The 19,567-nt window shown below is 36.7% G+C and overlaps 1 protein-coding gene across 11 annotated transcripts in view; it reads right to left on the minus strand.

The window, feature by feature from the left end:
* NAV2 (neuron navigator 2) overlaps positions 1-19,567 on the minus strand; it is a 281,427-nt gene that overhangs the window by 79,642 nt on the left and 182,218 nt on the right. For all 11 annotated transcript variants that reach the window (XM_039335370.1, XM_039335375.1, XM_039335372.1 and 8 more), the window contains one exon: positions 2,954-3,092. In XM_039335370.1, coding sequence (XP_039191304.1) covers positions 2,954-3,092 — 139 coding nt within the window. The remainder of the gene's footprint in view (positions 1-2,953; positions 3,093-19,567) is intronic.

Genomic DNA, 19,567 nt, shown 5'->3' on the forward strand with positions numbered 1-19,567 from the left:
GGAACAAACATGGCAATTAGTTTCAGTTAATTGGGGGCAGGGGAGGCGGGAGTTTAAATGCAGAGTGTGAATTTATATTTTGGCAGAAAATTCTGAATGGTCAGCATCTAATGCAATCACTCTGTGAAAGGAAGCTCACAGAGGGTTCCTTTGGTGAATGAAGCCCTTGTTCTGCAAACAGCAATTCCTTCCATTCATGGAGCAATCAAACTGGATTCCATCCAGTGTAAAAAGTTTCAATATACATTCTAGTCATAGACACAGATTATTCTGTGGTAAGAACAGCCAGCACTCTGTTATATATATGCAAGCCTATCTATTTAACATCGGGTTGTTCTTTTCTCCCCAAACTCCACAAGGCACATTTTAAAAGTAATGTACTGTATCTCAGTATCTAGTTAAACAATGAAAGAAATAGAGAACAACAGAAAGAGAACAACTGAAAGAAACTTGCTGCTATAGATTGTAATTTTGCAGGCCTAGGTTAATAATCTCATTTAATATTTGAATAATAATTAGACACATAGATTTACTTTTTTTCCCTTGGTATTGGCAAAATACTTGTGATTCTTCTAATTTAGCACACAAAACTCTATATAAAAGTATCTTTGTTCCAGCTTTTGAATTCTCCCAGAAAGTGAAATGATTTAGTTCATTTATAGTTAAGACACATACATTAAAAAAAGAGATTTTTTTATTTACACTTAGTCCATCTCATTGCTTTTCATTTTTATACTGTAAAGGAGGAGAAATTCATGGGATTCACATTTTGATGTGAATTTATCTAATTTGTACTTTTCAAACTAGTCTGTGAATTCAAAGCACTGGTGTACTTTTCTGAATTTTAAGATGTGGTCCTCAAAACAAGAAAAAAAGACACACAAAAATATGACAACACGGGAAAGCAGCAAAGAAAAAATGGATCTTTTATGGAGAAAATACTTGCAAAAAGTGCAGAGTAGAAAAGCAGAACAGGAGAAATATGCCTCAAAATAAATTCTGTGTGCACTTTAAGAAGTCTGGCAGCAGTTTTTCAGCTATCACATTTTACTAAAAGGCACCAGCTTTTAATAAAACATGTACTCAAAAAGGTGCAGCCAAACTCCTGATTTTTTTTTTGCTACCAGAGACTAAAATGGGTCTCTTCTTACAACTTCTCCTGCCAGAATGAAGCTCAGAAATGATCAAGAAATGCCGCATTTTTTCCAACAAATCACATTCATCATCTGGATTGGTGTGATAATCAGAACATTGCGAAAACTTTTTTATGGGTTGGTTTCCATTTGCTAAGAAAGGTGTGCTAAGAATTCTGGGGAAATTGTTTTAATTTTCTATTAATAATAGTTGTGGGAGGAAAATGCAAGCTCTCTCTCTCTCTCTCTCTCTCACACACACTCACACACACAAATGTACATATAAATGTGTACACACACACACACATATATGCTTTAAAGCAGGGCATAGAACATCAAGTTTAGAATTTAATGTTAGCAGTTTGAAACTAAAGCAACAACCCCCCCCCATACAACCAGAGGCAAAACGTTTTCATGCAACCAGGGCTATATGCTCAAGTGAACAAAGAGTAATACGATCCCTGCACCGATGTACAAAAGCAATTTAACACTTTATGGCAACTCTATGATACATCAAGAACTGTTATTAAAGTTATTTTTCCTTCTAGTCAAAAAATGGGGGGGAAAGGAAGTAAAATAATAACAAAATATTTATACAGTAGTAAGTTTGAATGAATACACAATTTGATTCTTGTTTGGAAGACACCCCCCATAGATCCTGTGTGTGTGTGTGTGTGTGTGTGTGGTGTGCATAACAAGAATTATATGTGTTATATATAAAGCAACATAAATAATATATATGATCCTAACTTATATGTTAGTAGTTCAGAGATAGAAAATTATTAAAAACGTCTAACTGATTCAGGATTCTTTACTATGTTGTCTGCTGGATGAAAATTTGATGAACGAGAAAGTAACATTAGAATATAATTTACTTGTGAAAAGCTTCCAAAAGCTGCTTTTAGCTTGTAGCCACATGCAGGTCTAGAAAATCAGAATATACTTAATTAAATAGCAAGTGTTCACATTTCCTCTGAGAATGTAATAACACTTGAGCTTTTGCGTGACCAAAACTAGATTTCTATTCCTTAATTAATATATATAAAACATTATGGCCCGTTCTGAAATATGAAGTGTCTGTGTGAGTAGGGTTGTGTATTCATTAAAGCATTTAATACCATATTACTTGATTTCAGACATACAAGTATTGCTAAATATTCTCAAACTCTGCTCCGAACTATCTCTGAATTTTTTCCTAAAGATTTGAGGATCTAAAGGAGGCTGTCTGAGAGAAACAATCCAATTCTTTTCCCAAAGGTACTTTTTCAGGAGGCAACTGGACTTTGTTTTTTCTTGGAAGATGTTTCGCTTATCACCCAAGAAGCTTCTTCAGCTCTGACTGGATGGTGAGAAACGGAAGGATTTATACTTATAATCCAATTCTTTCTGCAGATGGGCGGTATTGGACATAATTCTTCATATGCTGAATGTGAAGGGAATCAGTGCCAGTATAAACAAATCAACAGATAGGACATGCAGATGTTTCTCTCTTATCTCAACCTCTTTTCAGCCATGTATTACACAATTGGCCATGTAAGCACATAAATAGAAATATTGTTACAACCTTAAGCAAGAACATTAGTATGGATAATTCATTATTCTAATTTGGCCCCATTCCTCTGGGTGTGTCATCTCTCAAAGCAAGCCTCAGAATCTTCTAACTGTTGTAGCTATGCTCAATTAGTAAATGTATTTAGAAGTCAGCCCTGACATTCTTTAATCATTTATTCTCTTTAGTTATAAACAACAAAACTAGCTTTCGGGGTAATGAGTGCCTTCAGCATTATTATAATTTACATGAAATTTAAGAGAAACCTTACCTGGGATTCTAGATTCTTCCGTGAGGATGCAGGGGTGTTGGCGTAAGAGCTGATGGAGGAGCTTGTATTAATGTCATCAGTGCTGAGGTTATCTATGGTATCACTGATACCACTGCTGACGGAACTGCTGTCGTCCCAGCTGCAGAGAGGCAAAAGAATCCCCATAAAGGTAACTCAAACAAGCAGCTACCAATACACACACAAAAGCAGAGTTTTAAGAAAATACTAAGATCTAACCAGTTTAAGCTGTTTTCAAAATCTTCCAGCGTAATCCAGCAATATCCTAAGCAAACATCTCAGGTAATTTTTCACCCTGCTTTTAGACCTATTCTTAAAAAAATAAGGTTGCTTTTAAAGAAATGCTACTACAAAACTTGGAAGGAACAAGAGAAGCAGCAGCAATTTAGGGAACAATGAAGAAAATCATTCTGAATTTGAAAACAGCAATTCCGAAATCGTCATAATATTCAGTTAGTTCTTATTTTAATTATTAAATAAGAGTTTCTGAACTTTAAAAATGCTTTACAGGGATGCACTGCATTTCTTGTTACCATAATTTTGTGTTGAAGGCAATCGTTCTGCCTTCACCAGTAATGGGGATCAAAGTTTCAGCTTATCTTCATTATTATTATCAGCAGCAGTCCTGGAACTTGTGCAGACCAGCTGTTCACGGGCTTGTGGTACAGCTGGGTTTACATGGTTTAAATTGGCTGAATTTATTCTGTTTTTGAAGGGGAGCAGAGTTTAAAATCTCACTGCCACCCCCTCTCACAATTTAGAGTTCTCATAAAGTTAGCTGCTTTCTTATTGGCTGTATCTGGATATTGCTGTATCTTGTATCTTAAATACAGTGGGGCAAAAAAGTATTTAGTCAGCCACCAATTGTGCAAGTTCTCCCACTTAAAAAGATGAGAGAGGCCGGTAATTGTCATCATAGGTAGTAGACCTCAACTATGAGAGACAAAATGAGAAAACAAATCCAGACAACCACATTGTATGATTTGGAAATAATTTATTTGCAAATTATGGTGGAAAATAAGTATGTGGTCAATATCAAAAGTTCATCTCAATACTTTATATCCTTTGTTGGCAATGACAAAGGTCAAATGTTTTCTGTAAGTCTTCACAAGGTTGGCACACACTGTTGCTGGTATGTTGGCCCATTCCTCCATGCAGATCTCCCCTAGAGCAGTAATGTTTTGGGGCTGTCGCTGGGCAACATGGACTTTCAACTCCCTCCAAAGGTTTTCTATGGGGTTGAGATCTGGAGACTGGCTAGGCCACTCCAGGACCTTGAAATACTTCTTACGAAGCTATTTCCTTCGTTGCCTGGGCAGTGTGTTTGGGATCATTGTCATGCTGAAAGACCCAGCCACGTTTCATCTTCAATGCCTTTGCTGATGGAAGGAGGTTTGCACTCAAAATTCACAATACATGGCCCCATTCATTCTTTCCTGCACACGGATCAGTCGTCCTGGTCCCTTTGCAGAGAAACAGCCCCAAAGCATGATGTTGCCATCCCCATGCTTCACAGTAGGTATGTGACATTCTCCCAAACCTCTTCTGGATCATCCAAATGCTCTCTAGCAAACTTCAGATGGGCCCGGACATGTACTGGCTTAAGCAGGGGGACACGTCTCGCACTGCAGGATCTGAGTCCTTGGCGGCGTAGTGTGTTACTGATGGTTGCCTTTGTTACGTTGGTCCCAGCTCTCTGCAGATCATTCACTAGGTCCCCCCGTGTGATTCTGGGATTTTTGCTCACCGTTCTTGTGATCATGTTGACCCCACGGGGTGAGATCTTGTGTGGAACCCCAGATCGAGGGAGATTATCAGTGGTCTTGTATGTCTTCCATTTTCTAATTTTTGCTCCCATAGTTGATTTCTTCACACCAAGCTGCTTGCCTATTGCAGATTCAGTCTTCCCAGCCTGGTGCAGGTCTACAATTTTGTTTCTGGTGTCCTTCGACAGCTCTTTGGTCTTCACCATAGTGGAGTTTGGAGTGTGACTGTTTGAGGTTGTGGACAGGTGTCTTTTATACTGATAACAAGTTCAAACAGGTGCCATTAATACAGGTAATGAGGGGAGGACAGAGGAGTCTCTTAAAGAAGAAGTTACAGGTCTGTGAGAGCCAGAAATCTTGCTTGTTTGTAGGTGACCACATACTTATTTTCCATCATAATTTGCAAATAAATTCTTTCCAAATCAAACAATGTGATTGTCTGGATTTGTTTTCTCATTTTGTCTCTCATAGTTGAGGTCTACCTATGATGAAAGTTACAGGCCTCTCTCATCTTTTTAAGTGGGAGAACTTGCACAATTGATGGCTGCTAAATAATTTTTTGCCCCACTGTATATAGCAATATATTATGTTTTTTATTATTTATATGACCAATTGGTGACAAACCATTAATATTTCATGTAAAGACAGCACTATATGAAAAATTCCTATAACATATGATTCTGTTAAAATGTACATCAAATAACCTTATTTTTTTCAAAATGATATTTTACTTTTTCTCAAAGCCCACCTGTATGTCTCTTTTTTAAATATACCAATTGTTTGTTTCCTTTCTTTTCCTTCTATTTACTCAGTGTGTTCTTCCCAATACAGGTTTTCTTAGTTTTAGGCATTATTTTTCATATATATAAAAAAGTCTGGTTAACTCTTAATTTCAATTCTACCAAATAAAAATTTACTGTGTCACCATTGGTTATTTAATTATATGAGAAATTATGGAGAACATTTCCTTTGTCTCAATTTTACCAATATTTCAGAGAAGCTTCCCACAATATACTATTAAGATAAAATGTATACATCATTAACCATAATTGCCAAGGGTGTTTGGTGCATGAATACCTATGTATTAAAGTTATGATATTCTACAACCAGCAAGCAGTGTTGGGAAATATCACATGTAGCAGGGTGAAGGGGTCCTTGGGAACTGAATAGGCATGATTGAGAAACCAGAAAGTATCAAATGAAGCAAACTTTGAACTGCTTCAAAGAGGAACTCGTTTGTGTTCCCCAGGGATGCCCTCAAAGTGCACGTGTGTGCAAGCCACCTTTCATAGGTGTCCCTGACAGAAGGATCTGCTCTTTCATCAACCTTCTCAATATACAGACTTCTAAATTCAGGTGCAATTGGCAAAATGTAATATCGGATAAGATGTGTATTCAGAAGGGACATGCTGGCTCTAATTTCCAACATTTTAACCATATGATCATATACCTCAGTTTTTAAATAACCAGCTATCCTTTTCTACCAAGTACAAAAGCAGGATTAGCATGTTCAAAACTACAGATGCAAATTTGCAGATCCCTGAACATGTGAATGTAGCCCAGAAAGTAATGCAACTACATATCCTGTTGTAACTTTCATATTACATGTTTTGCATTAAATACTGTACAACTGCAAAGAAAAAATATGAATATTTATGCATGTTTCACAGGCAGCCCTAGGGAATTATTAGGCAGTCACCCAGCTGTTTGCAATTTATTACGGAATGTGGCACATAAACAGTAGCTGGAAAAAAATGAACTCAGAAGATATGATCTGGGACTGAGCTACTAATTTCAGTAAATAATTGGCAGACTATGATTTGGATCAGATGTACTAATTCCTCTTATTGATTCAGAATGCAATCTCCTCTCTTCTTTCTTGCAGAAAAAAAAATCTTCCACAAACAAAAATTATCTTCTGAGTTTATGGGATATAGGGATATAGGGTTTTCTGCCATTTCTTTGAATTGAGAAAAATAAGGACATTGATTTAATCTCTATGCAGTCATATAATTCTACTATAGTATACTAATGCAATATATATCAAAGCTAACAACGATATTTCCATGGAAAGTACAAAGGATAGGAAAAGGGGCCATACAATCTAATACTCATTGCTAAAGAACTGTACCATGTTTTTTCCTTAAGCAACAAGATATATTTCTGTTGGTACTATATCATAAAAAAGGCTTATGTTGTAATATATCCAACTGACGTTTGTGGGAGGCACAGATGATAAAATGTATTTCAGTAAAGTCTAAAGGTAAGGATAGAAAAGGGAAATACAATAGCTCTCTTGCTTTCCAGACTCTGTAAGCAAAGATAGGATCATTGCAATTTAGCTAAGGCAATTAAAAACCTAAAAATCTATTCAGCTATAACTTCCTTTTACTCAGTTGACCAATCAAATGAAATGTATGTTGGATACTTGAAATCATGTATTTAAAGGCTTCATATTCTACCTAATGAAAAACACAACTTTAAAAAGGTTGAAAAAGATATTGGAATACAATCTGTGAAACAAAGCATTAAAATTGTGAGAGGATGGATAGTTTCTTCAAATAAATGTTAACAAGGCCTCCATGAACTGTGAAAAAAATCCATTTATAATTTATTAAAGTTTGATTATTTTAATATACTTGTTGCCTGTTAACTCCTATGACTCTGTCCGGAGTCAATCCTTTAAAAATAGGACATATAAACAAACAAATAATTCCTGGTGTTATGAATCAGAACCACAAGAAATCTCCTTTCCCCCAAATTCTGAAGCTGATATCAGACGTAAAGAAAAGACTACAGAATGAATTAATTGCCTTGGAGAATGCCTCTCAGTGCCTTGCAGAGTGTCATCCCAGCATGATTTCCCCACAAGCAGCCTCTCCAATCTTAACTATATTCTGATTAAGATTACTGAAGGATTTTCCTAGGCTGTAGCCAGCAAGTTAACTCTTCCCATAATTCTACAGAAGAGTAAATGCTGCTGATTATATTCAGATCAACTTTACATATACATATATAATCATGACATTCTAGATCTAATATGAATATATATTTAGAACTATGATGTGTAAAATACATATTTTGGGTAACATACTTACAAGCACAATTTTCAAGTCTATCATTTCTGCATGCAATCACTTTTGTGATGGCTGATTATGAACATTACCAAATTCAGCACTGCTGGGTGCAGCCAGCCTCAGGAATTCAGCCTCTTCAGAAAAGTAGGATAATAAAACCAATAATTTTTAAGAACATACGTATATGCTGTATATGCTGTTCTCCAACAGTCTCCAATGTTACTTCTCAGCATTGCTTAGCTATTCAAAGACTTACAAACCAAGTAAGGAAGTCTCATAATTATTTCTGAGAAATATCATCACTTTAATGATTTGTTTGTATTTGTCTACTAGGATAGTCAGGTGTATATATTTTTCAAAAATTCTTCCCAACCAAGAATGACATTTAGGTACTATTAAGAGGTTTACTGAACTGGAAAGAGGTGGAAGGCACTTTCTTGTATACCTACTAAGTAATATATTAAGAGTTTGAGAGTAACTCTCTTTGTAGTTAAAAATTCCCACAAAGGCTACCTTACACTTCAGAGAGGAAGCCCTTGTGATATTTATATTGGTAACTTTCTAAATGCCTTCTTTCTAAAACACTTCAGGTTGCATTTCAAACTGGGAATTTGCTTGCTAATTTCCCTTTTTTCTAAAACATTAGCTACTCACTTTTTTTTAGTACAGTATAAAAAAGAATTTTTAAAGAAAGGAAAAGGCCACAGAGCATGTTCAATTATACCATAAAACAATTTGTTCCCATTGTGCCCCTTTGGGACTCCACCAAATACTGACATCATGGTATGAGGAATTTCAAGAACAATATTGTATGGGATTTGTTATCAAAGTTGTGTCATCAGCCTGCAGGTTAAATGAAAACATGCTGCTGCAAGTTGAAAAAATAAATTAGGGGAATAATAATTTTATCTTTTAAAACTCTGCATCTCCAGAGATTTAAAACCAAAAGGTCCTGTTTTGTAACCTTCCCCTAGTTCAGTGTTTCCCAAACTTGACAATTTTAAGGCATGAGGACTTCAACTCCCAGAATTCCACAGCCAGCAACGCTGCCCTAGTTTATTAAAACATCTGCCCTAGTTTATTAAAACATCATTTAAACACAATCATGTATCAGGTTTTTCATCAACCTTTTTGATCTTATTGCAAAAAGAAGCCCCTTTTCACTTTGGCTATCTATTGGTATAGACCAGAGGTCGGCAACCTGCGGCTCCGGAGCCGCATGCGGCTCTTTGAGCTTTCCCCTGCGGCTCCCAGCCTCCTCTGCCTTTGTAGAGAGAGACAGAGACAGAGAGAGGAATTGTGCTTCCCTGCTTCTCTCTCTCTCTCTCTCTCTCTCTCTGTGTGTGTGTGTGTGTGTGTGTCTAGCTAGGCTGACTCAGGAATTCTGGGAGTTGAAGTCCATGAGTCATAAAAGAGACGAGGTTGCCTACCCCTGATCTTGTTGAACAACAGCTTGAAGCTTGTCAGGTGAGCAGCAGATAGGAGGGGGGGAGAAAGAGAGAGAGAGAAAGGAAAGAGAGAGAGAGAAAAAGAAAGAGAGCGGGGGAAGAGGAGTGGCAGACCAAGGGCAGATAGAGAGAGAGAGACAGAGAGAGAGAGAGACCCTTTTGACATCTAAAATGAAGATAACACTGCATATATCCTTTTTTTACCTGTGTGTGTATGTGTGTGTGTGTGTATGTATATATACATACATACATACATATACATATATATACACACACACACACATACATACACACACACAAACACACACACACCTATAATAAAGGTAAAAAAAGGATATATGCAGTGTTATCTTCATTTTAGATATCAAAATGGTTTTGCGGCTCCCAGTGTTTTGTTTTTGGTGGGAAACAGGTCCAAGTGGCTCTTTAAGTGTTTTGGGTTGCCTAATCCTGGTATAGACCTTGAAGAAATAAACCCATCCCCCGTACCAGCACCTCCCTGATGGTTCTGTCTTTCTGAGTTTTCCTCCCATAGAATTATTTGATCATCATAATTTAAATCACTTGCTCTGTTTATTTGCCTCCTTCTTAGACCACTTCACCAATACATCGTATGTTGTTGTGTTGCCTGAGAACAAATGCTTCTATCAATCCACGGATGTCAAAGGCTAATCGAAATGGAGTTCAGATGGACTTTATCTGTGAAAAGTGGATTAGAAATACTATTTAAACTCATTATCTATTGGATTGTGATTATCTTTCTGCAGCAAAAAAAATAATGCTCATAATATATATATATTTTCCAAGGCACCTGAAGGCAGGAGAAGAAGCAATGGATGGAAACTAATCAAGGAGAGAAGCAACCTAGAACTAAGGAGAAATTTCCTGACAGTTAGAACAATTAACCATGGAACAACCTGCCTCCAGAAGCGGTGAATGCTCCAACACTGGAAGTTTTTAAGAAGAGACTAGACAGACATTTGTCCGAAATGGTGTAGGGTTTCCTGCCTGAGCAGGGGTTGGACTAGATGACCTCCAGGGTCCCTTCCAACTTCATTATATATATATATAAAATACGAATCCTGGGTAGAGCCATATGATAAAGACAAATAAGTTTGAACACCAGGATAGCATTAAACCAAAAACTGTTTAATACAAGTGCTGAGCTTTCGTCGGCCAACACTGCTGACATCGTCAGAGCATAAAAGCAAGATTACTGGGAGTTCTCTTATATTACCAGTCGACTCTGCATTCGGCTTTTCGACCTGGTCATTGGTCCACTCATCATCTCTAGTTGTTTTATTTTTAAAGGGCACACGTTTGCTGCTATGCTGATAGTTTCCAAGGTTGCTGTTCTCTTTTCCCCTTTTTGGAAATGGGAAAATATTTATTACTCTGCCCTATCACAAAAGTAATAAAAATACTACCACTTTTAATTGTAGACAACAATTCAAAATAGCTAGCAAACATAATTTCCCAAATAACAATGAAGTAATGAACTGCAATATTTCACACGATTAAAAGCAAGCAACAATAACCCCATTGATGCAAGCTTAAAAATATATTTCAGATCGTTAAAATAATATTAAAAACCATGCCAAGTATCCAAACAAAATAACTTAAAAGCACTATTGAGCACTGCTCTCAATGAAGATTTTGTTGCTTTAGATTCCATCAGCAAACCAAATAATTCTAAAGTTGTAAAGAAATAAGATTCATAATAACCCATTTATTACTGCCAAGACATTTCTCATTTTAAACTATGTACTGTACACCCAACAAACTGGAATTTTCATTGTCTAGATCATTTCATATTTCTCCCTACAAGAACAATTTTTGCTTTGTTAAACTTGATTTTCATGTTCAGCTTTGTCAAACTTCTTCAACTTCTTCAACCTTCAGATGCTTTGAACTTTAATTCCCATAATTTCCATCCAACATAGTCCAAAAGATGGGGGTAGAGTAATTTTGAGAAAGTTGAGCTAATTTAACTTTCACTTATGTTTCCAGTATCTGTTGATCTATGGTTATTATATCTTAATGAATGTCTGTATAATCTATTTTATTTAAAATATTTATATGGCTCAACTCAACTGGATAGCTTATAGAATACACCCACAGAATGCAGTAGAAAGAATACAAATAATACATAAACCAGTAAACAATGATGAAATAATAAAGTTGTGATCTAAACAAAAATAACACATCATCCTTTCAGGGCCCCAAAGGGTAATTGATGATTATATCAATGCAATAACACAACAAAAAAGTTTGGGGATAGAATCCTTTACTTTATCCCTGAGATTATTTCTCAGTTTAAATTTTAGAATATTTTAAAACATTAAAGTTTATTTACTTGCTAACTTTTATATGCTGCTCATTCAAATGAGCAGCCTCCTTAGTTCTAGATATAAGAAAAAGCAGTCCCTGCAGATTTTAGTCTACTACTCGTTGTCGACAATAGGGGGCAGTGCTAATCTTCATTTCAAGGCCATTGAGCCAGCACTGTCTGAAGACATTTCTATGGCCATGTGGCCAGCATGATGTCACGAAGCGCTGTTACCTTCCCACCAAAGTGGTACCTATTTATCTACTCACATTTGCATGCTTTCAAACTGCAAGGTTGGCAGGAGCTGGGGTGAGGAATGACACTCACCCCACTGCTGCTGACAAGCTTAGCATCTTAATTGCTGAGCCATCACAACACCCACAAATCTCTAGATTTAAAGCACATCATCAATCCTAATTTTCAAATCAATCACAACACAACTGTAAAAAAAAAAAATCACAACCATAGCCACTATCCAGTTATATTCATCTAGATACACAAAAATGTCTGACATCACACTTTCACAAGCAACTCTATAGTCACCTTTCCACAATGGCCCTCCAACAATGGCTTAAAAGGTATAATAAGAATATATTGAAGTAGTACTTCATAATTTTTTTTAAAAAAAAATCTGGCCTATGTTTGCTTGGATTGCATTTCCTAAAATTTCTAGACAACTATGGTAATGGTGGGTGGGAATTCTGGAAAGTATAATTCCGTTTTGTTTGTAGGATGTCATATTAGGGAAGCTGGTTTAGATTAATTCCAAATTCTGTTAAATCAGTGTCATTGTGCTATAACTTTAAAATACTTATATGGAGATATTTCTGCTGATAAAGATGCTATAACACCTTTGATAGGCAACTGCCAGGTGCCCTGTGATCTGAAATTAAAAGAGTTGCTACCCTCCAAGGCAGTGTTCTTTTGTCAAATTTCTCATATAATCAGATGATCCCTTTACTTGTAACAAATTTTAACCTGCACTTTCTTTAGGAACTCACAATGCCAAAAACTAGGATTTTTCAAACTTTTTCAAGCTATAGAAACCATTACTTAAACAAACAAACAAACTCTGGAGCCCTGGTCAAGGGACAACTTCAGAGACAGAAAATTATCTGTATTTGAATAAACTTGATTTTAGTCTTTCATGGAACCCCATCAAGATTTTGCACAACTCCAGAATCCAACCGAACACTGTTTGAAAAACTCTAGCATTGAGAATATTCCTCTGGCTGTTATTTTTTCTAAACAAATTCTATAAGCCAAATATAAACAAGTTACACTGGAAGATAAAGAATGAGTTAGAACAGGTACTGCATAGCTGAGTCAGACCAAGAGTCATTGAGTCCAGCATTTTGTTTCATACACCAGCCAACCTGATGCTGGAGTTGAGACCTGTCCCCAATTCTATATCAATACTCTAATCATGCTGGCTGTATTCATATAACATGCTAGAAAAATACTAGAAGGGATTGAATATTTTTTTCTTTACCATATCATCTCAGACCAGACCAGGGGCCGGCAAACTTTCTATCTTGCCTCTATGGGTGCAGCTGGCAGGTCTGTAGGCCAAAGAGCACAGTAGCCATTGAAAGGTACTTGCCCATCAACAAGGAGGCTGCCGATATGGACCATGAACCAGTTTACTGATGAATCTTAGCTGTTAGATGCATGTAATCATCACACTAAAGGATACTATGGTTAATTTGTACATGTATGAAAATAAAGCAGTATTGGCTAATATTTAGTCAAAATATTCTAGAACTTTTAGCCCTATTAAATTAAAATAGACATATTTGAACATGGCTATAACACTCCTATAAGGTGAATAGAGACAGCTCCTCCAACCTTTCAACACAGGTCTTGGTCTCCTGGCCCTTAAAGAACTTCATTGTCCTCTAGATGCATTATAGTTTGTTAATATCCTTCTTAAATTACAATGACAAGAATTAAGCGCATCGCTGACCAAAGCAAGTTAGAATTACTACCCTGAAAAGCTTATGGCCTAACTGTCTTCTATGAATCTGCCTGCTTACTTAGATCAGCAAGAGGCACAGCTGATATCCCCATTGCTAGAAGCTTGACTGCCTAACGCAGTGGTTCTCAACCTGTGGGTTGGGACCCCATTTGGGGTCAAATCATCATTTCATGGGGGTCGCCAAACAACACAGTCCGCCATTTTTTCCCCTTTTCCTTAGCTGTGCTACTCCCTTTTATTCTATTGGCTTTTGAAAGCCAATAGAATAGACCTTCTTGAATAGAGTCTAATTCTATTGGCTTTCAAAAGCCAATAGGAATTGTCCAGGCTGTCTCTGCCCTGCTGAGCCCGCCAAAAGTCCCATTCTGCAAACGGTGCTGCACCAGTTGAGTAGTCCTCGACTTACGACCGGTTGAGTAGTCCTCGACTTACGACCAGTTGGGGGTCGTGGCATTAAAAAGGTTGAGAACCACTGGTTAAGGGGAATGAATGAATGAATGTTCTTTTCTTGTGTGGTTCCCAGGTTATGGAATGCTTATTACAAGGAGCGTGTTTGAGTCCCAATTGCCCAGTATTTAGAAAAATTACAATGAACTTATTTTGCCAAACTTTGGATTTTAATGCTGATTTTTAAGTGCACTGAGTTGCACAGTTTAATATGATGTTTTATATTTTGCCTTACTGACATATAAGTCATACTGAGTGTTTATATAAGAAGGCAGGAGAGAAGGAAGGATACAATTTGGACACTACATAATGCCGAATCACCTTATAGCTTTTTAAATATACCACTAACTGGCTTATGTTTTATTGTTGTTGGTTTTTTTTAATTAAAATTTTTTGAAATTTTACAATAAAATCCCTCTCCCACTACCTCCCTACCCTCCCAGAAACCCTCCCCCCGTCTTCCCAGAGCTGAATACAGGGTTAACTAGAACTAAAAATACAAAACATTTAAACTTAATTAAACCTCAAACAAATATTACATTAAAAAAAAAAATTTAAGTACTTTAAGTCCAATATATATATAATAAAAAATACTTATTATCTTAAACTTTAAACATAAATTATTCAAAAGCTAAGTAATATCTTTTAATATCATACTTATACTGTATAAAGTTTAGCCATCTTTTCCACACCAAGAGATATTTCTCTTGCGATTGATCTTTCAAATAAGCTGAAATTTTTGCCATTTCAGATAAGTAAGAAACTTTAAAAAACCATTCCTCCAAAGTAGGCAAAAATTCCTTCTTCCAATATTGTCCTATCAACAACCTTGCCGCTGTGATTAAATTTAACATTAAAATAATTTCTTTATCATCACAATCAACAATAATACCTAACAAAAACAATTATGGAGTGAATTTTATCCTTCTGTTAAAAGTTTTTTGAATATTCCACCATATCTTTATCCAAAAAGCTTTTATGCTTTTACATGACCACCAAATATGATAATACGTTGCATCCAGACAACCACATCTCCAACATTTAGGTTGCAAATTTGAATACATACGAGATATCTTTTGTGGATCAAGGTGCCATCTATAAAACATTTTATAAAAATTTTCCCATAAATTTTGAGCTTGCGTAAATTTAACATTCCTCACCCAAATTATCTCCCATGTTTCTAATAAAACCAGCTCATCAAAATTTTGAGCCCATTTAACCATGCAATCTTTAACTAATTCTGTTTCTGAATCCAATTCCACTAATACACCATAAATTCTTTTTATGTGAGTTCGGCTTTGATCTTTAATTTGTTTCAGCAAGTTTTCATCCTCTCTAATCAAACCCACTTTGTAATCTATCTTCCACCTTTCCAGTAATTGTCTATACCAGGGGTAGGCAACATCGGCTCTTTTATGACTCATGGACCTCAACTCCCAGAATTCCCGAGTCAGAGCTGACTCGGGAATTCTGGGAGTTGAAGTCCATGAGTCATAAAAGAGCCGAGGTTGCCTACCCCTAGTCTATACTGAAACCACGAATAAATAATATTTTCTTGTGCTAATTCATCTATATGTTTTAATTGCCAATTCTTCCCATCCCAATTAAGTAATTGTTTATAAGAAATACTATCCATCTTCACTCCTTTCCTTATTCCTTCTATTGCATGCCCTGGGATAACCCATAATGGAATTCTTGAGTCTATTCTATAATATTTCTTCCAAACTCGAAGTAAAGAAATTCTTAAAATATGAGACTTAAAAGCCCTATCCACCTTCTTATTATAAATTAAATAGGCATGCCATCCATATAATAAATCCCACCCTTCCAAAAGGAGTATATCTACATTTGTTAAATTAATCCAATCACTAATCAGTGTTAAAACCACGGCATCATAATACAATTTCAAATTCGGTACCTTGAGTCCACCTCTCTCTCGTACATCTTGTATAATTTTGAATTTTACTCTTGGTTTTTTCCCTGCCCAAATAAATTTATTAATACCTTTCTGCCATTCATCTATACTTGCCTCTTTCTTCAGAATAGGTATCATTTGAAATAAAAAAAGAAACTTTGGCAAAACATTCATTTTGACCGCTGCTATTCTCCCCAACAAAGATAATTGCAACTTTTTCCAATCGTTTAAATCCTTTTGTACTTTAAGCCACAACCTTTCATAATTTTTTTTATACAGTTTTGCATTGGAAGCAGATAAAAATACCCCCAAATTATGTTTTATTGTTTATTAAAATACCCACCTACCTTTGACAGTATCAACCAGGTATCACCTATCTTATATTTGTTCATATTTTTCTTCCATTTAAATCCCAAAGATGCTTTTTTCACAAGGCAACTGGATTTGCTTGGTTTTTCTTACAAGAAAGCCCAGTTGCCTCATGAAAAAAGCACCTTTGGGACAACCATGACCTGGATGACTGAGAATCTCCACAGACACTTTGATTTAAATGCACATTAAGGTCTGTCAAATTTGATTTTGTATTATTGTCAAATATATTAAAACTTCTTTCTATCTTCTCTGAAATTAATCCCTCCAGTTTGTGTAAATTACAAATCTGAGAAGCATCCTTTTTTACTCTTTCATCTAAATCACTTATTAGGATGAAACATCAAGCAAAAAATGAAATCTTGTGAAGTTCCATTTGTTAGTTTTCTGCACATTGGCTAGGAACCATTATATCCAGGGTATAATCAATCAACCACCAACAAATCTGCTTAAAAAAGCATTCTTCAACATAAATTTATCTAATTGCAATTATACTAGAGGAGAATGCTAATTTTCTATAGCTTGGTATTTGTCATAATCATGCTATTAACCTAAATTAGCTCTTTTTTTTCCATAGCACTTTTTTTAGTAATGTGGCTTTCAGTGATGAATAAATCACTTGGTGCCATGATTTCTCCCCCTTCCCAAAAAAATTCCTCAAAGACTTTATTAATTTATATGCTGACCTCCAGTTTCACTTTGGTTGATGTTCTCATATTTCTTACGCAAATGACATACCAAAGGATTCTATTTCAACAATGCAAAGATTTCCCTCCAGCTATTCTAACTGCTTACAAATGAAGGAATCCTCTTTGTCTTACACTACATTTCTCAGACACTCTATGGCTGCAGTCAGGATCTTCACGCCCATTAAATATATCATATCTTAAAGGACTGTCCAGGACTTCATTCTCAAGAGTGCAATTACCTCAAAAGGGAATAGCATGAGGAGCATTACATATACAAGTAGTCCTTGAGTTATGACCACAATTGAGCCCAAAATATATGTTGCTAAGTGAAACATTTGGTGAGTTTTGCCCCATCTTACGACTTTTCTTGCCACAGTTGTTAAATGAATCATTGCATTTGTAAAGTTAGTCACATGGTTGTTAAATAAACCTGGATTCCCTATTGTCTTTGCTTGTCAGAAGGTCACAAAAGCTGATCACATGATCCCAGGACACCATCATAAATACGAACCAGTTGTTAAGCATTTGAATTTTGATCACATGACAGTGGGGATGCTACAATGGCGGTAAGTGTGAAAAATGGTCATAAGTAACTTTTTCAGTGCCGTTGTAACTTTGAACGGTCACTAAATGAACCATTGTAAGTTGAGGACTGCCTGTATATAGATAATGGTAGTAACGTATCTAAAAACTTCTGTTTTGGTGATAGGGTTGTTTTTTTTGAGTATGAAAGGTTTTAAGGCATGAACACCTAACCCATATAATAATACTTCTTAGAGATAAAAGTGCAGAGATTATTGTGATTATCAGAATAGATATCAATTTAAAAAAAATCTTTTCAGATATAAAATATTTTTTCAGCACTAAATCAGAATAGTAGTGCTATACTCTCCCCAATTTATTTATTTATTTTTATTAATAAAATTTATATGCCGCCCAATCCTTAGGGACTCAGGGTGGTGTACAAAATTAAAACAATAAATATAACAATAAAACAATAAAATAAGTGCATTCATACAGCATGTCCCAATCGTATCCCAGCCCTCCCGGGGACATCAACCCCAGGCCTGCCGGAACAGGAGAGTTTTAATGGCTTTCTTAAAGGCCGGCAAGGTGGGAGTAGTTCGAATCTCGGGGGGAAGTTGATTCCACCAGGTCGGAGCCACCACAGAAAAGGCCCTTCCCCAAGGGCCTGCCAGCCAACATTGTCTGGCCGATGGGACCTGAAGGAGGCCCAATCTGTGGGACCTCAGCGGTCTCTGGGAACTATGCGGCAGTATGCGGTCCTGTAAGTAACCTGGTCCTAAGCCATGAAGGGCTTTAAAGGTGATAACCAACACCTTGAATTGCGTCCGAAGACCCACAGGAAGCCAGTGCAGCTTGCAGAGGATAGGTGACACGTGGGTGTACCTTGGTGCACCCACAATCGCTCTCGCGGCTGCATTCTGAACCAACTGCAGCCTCCGAACACTCTTCAAGGGGTAGCCCCATGTAGAGCGCATTACAGTAATCCAGTCTTGAGGTGACAAGGGCATGAGTGACTGTGAGTAGAGCCTCCTGGTCCAAATAAGGCCGCAACTGGTGCACCAGGCGAACCTGGGCAAAGGTCCCCCTGGCCACAGCCGATAGATGTTCCAAATTTAGCTGTGAGTCCAGGAGGACACCCAAGTTGCGTGCCTGCACTGAGGGAGGTAAATTTACACCCCCCCCCCAGGACTATTGATGGACCATCAGGATGACCCTTGGGGGCAAGACCCAGAGCCACTTGGTCTTGTCAGGGTTGAGTCTAAGCCTGTTCACCCCCATCCAGACCCTCACATCTTTCAGGCACCGGCACATCTAAGAATTCTTCAGTATTTTTTCATGCTTCTGCCAAAATGTGTATTGGATTAATATGTAAATTTGTACATTATCCATGGTATTACATGTAGAGTAAAGATCCTACTTATAAAGGAAACAACTGTCCCCATGATTTAACAGCTAATAGCTGGGAAATTGAGTCCCAGAAATTCTAGCTGTATCAGCTTTTGCTTCCTGATCATCAGTGATGGAACAATGTTTATCTTTCAGGCTCTACATTGTGAACCAGGTTCTCTTGGTTAGTGAAAATCCTATCTCTTAATCCTTAGTAATTCACCTTTAGTCTCTGATTCTGATCTTTTGATTTTGATTCTGTTTTCAATTGCAATGTGAACTGCTGGTCTTTTGCAGCCTCTGATCTTGCTATCAGCTAAATTGCTCTATTACATTGTGCCTCTGAGAAAGGACAAACTCATAAATACCTCTATGTGATGCAAGTATACCCAAGAAAAAACAAAGACAATTTGAATGGTGCTTCGGAAAGCACATGCTAAGGATGGGGATAAAATATTCCCAATCAACTCTAACTGTTGAAATCATATAGTTCTAGTAGCCATTACTGTTCCTTGATGCTTTCTTAAGAATATAAAATGTACTCCATGTGATTATTAACCACTACCTACTTTGTTACTTTGCATCCTACAGAAATGTACATTCCAATGATGACAGATGTACTGTAGTTTTACTATGTATAAACCAGGGGTCATGCTGACACTTC

The sequence above is a fragment of the Crotalus tigris genome, unplaced genomic scaffold (genome assembly GCF_016545835.1).
Source record: "Crotalus tigris isolate CLP2741 ecotype Arizona unplaced genomic scaffold, ASM1654583v1 scf7180000017640.1540244, whole genome shotgun sequence".
Lineage (NCBI taxonomy): Eukaryota > Metazoa > Chordata > Lepidosauria > Squamata > Viperidae > Crotalus > Crotalus tigris.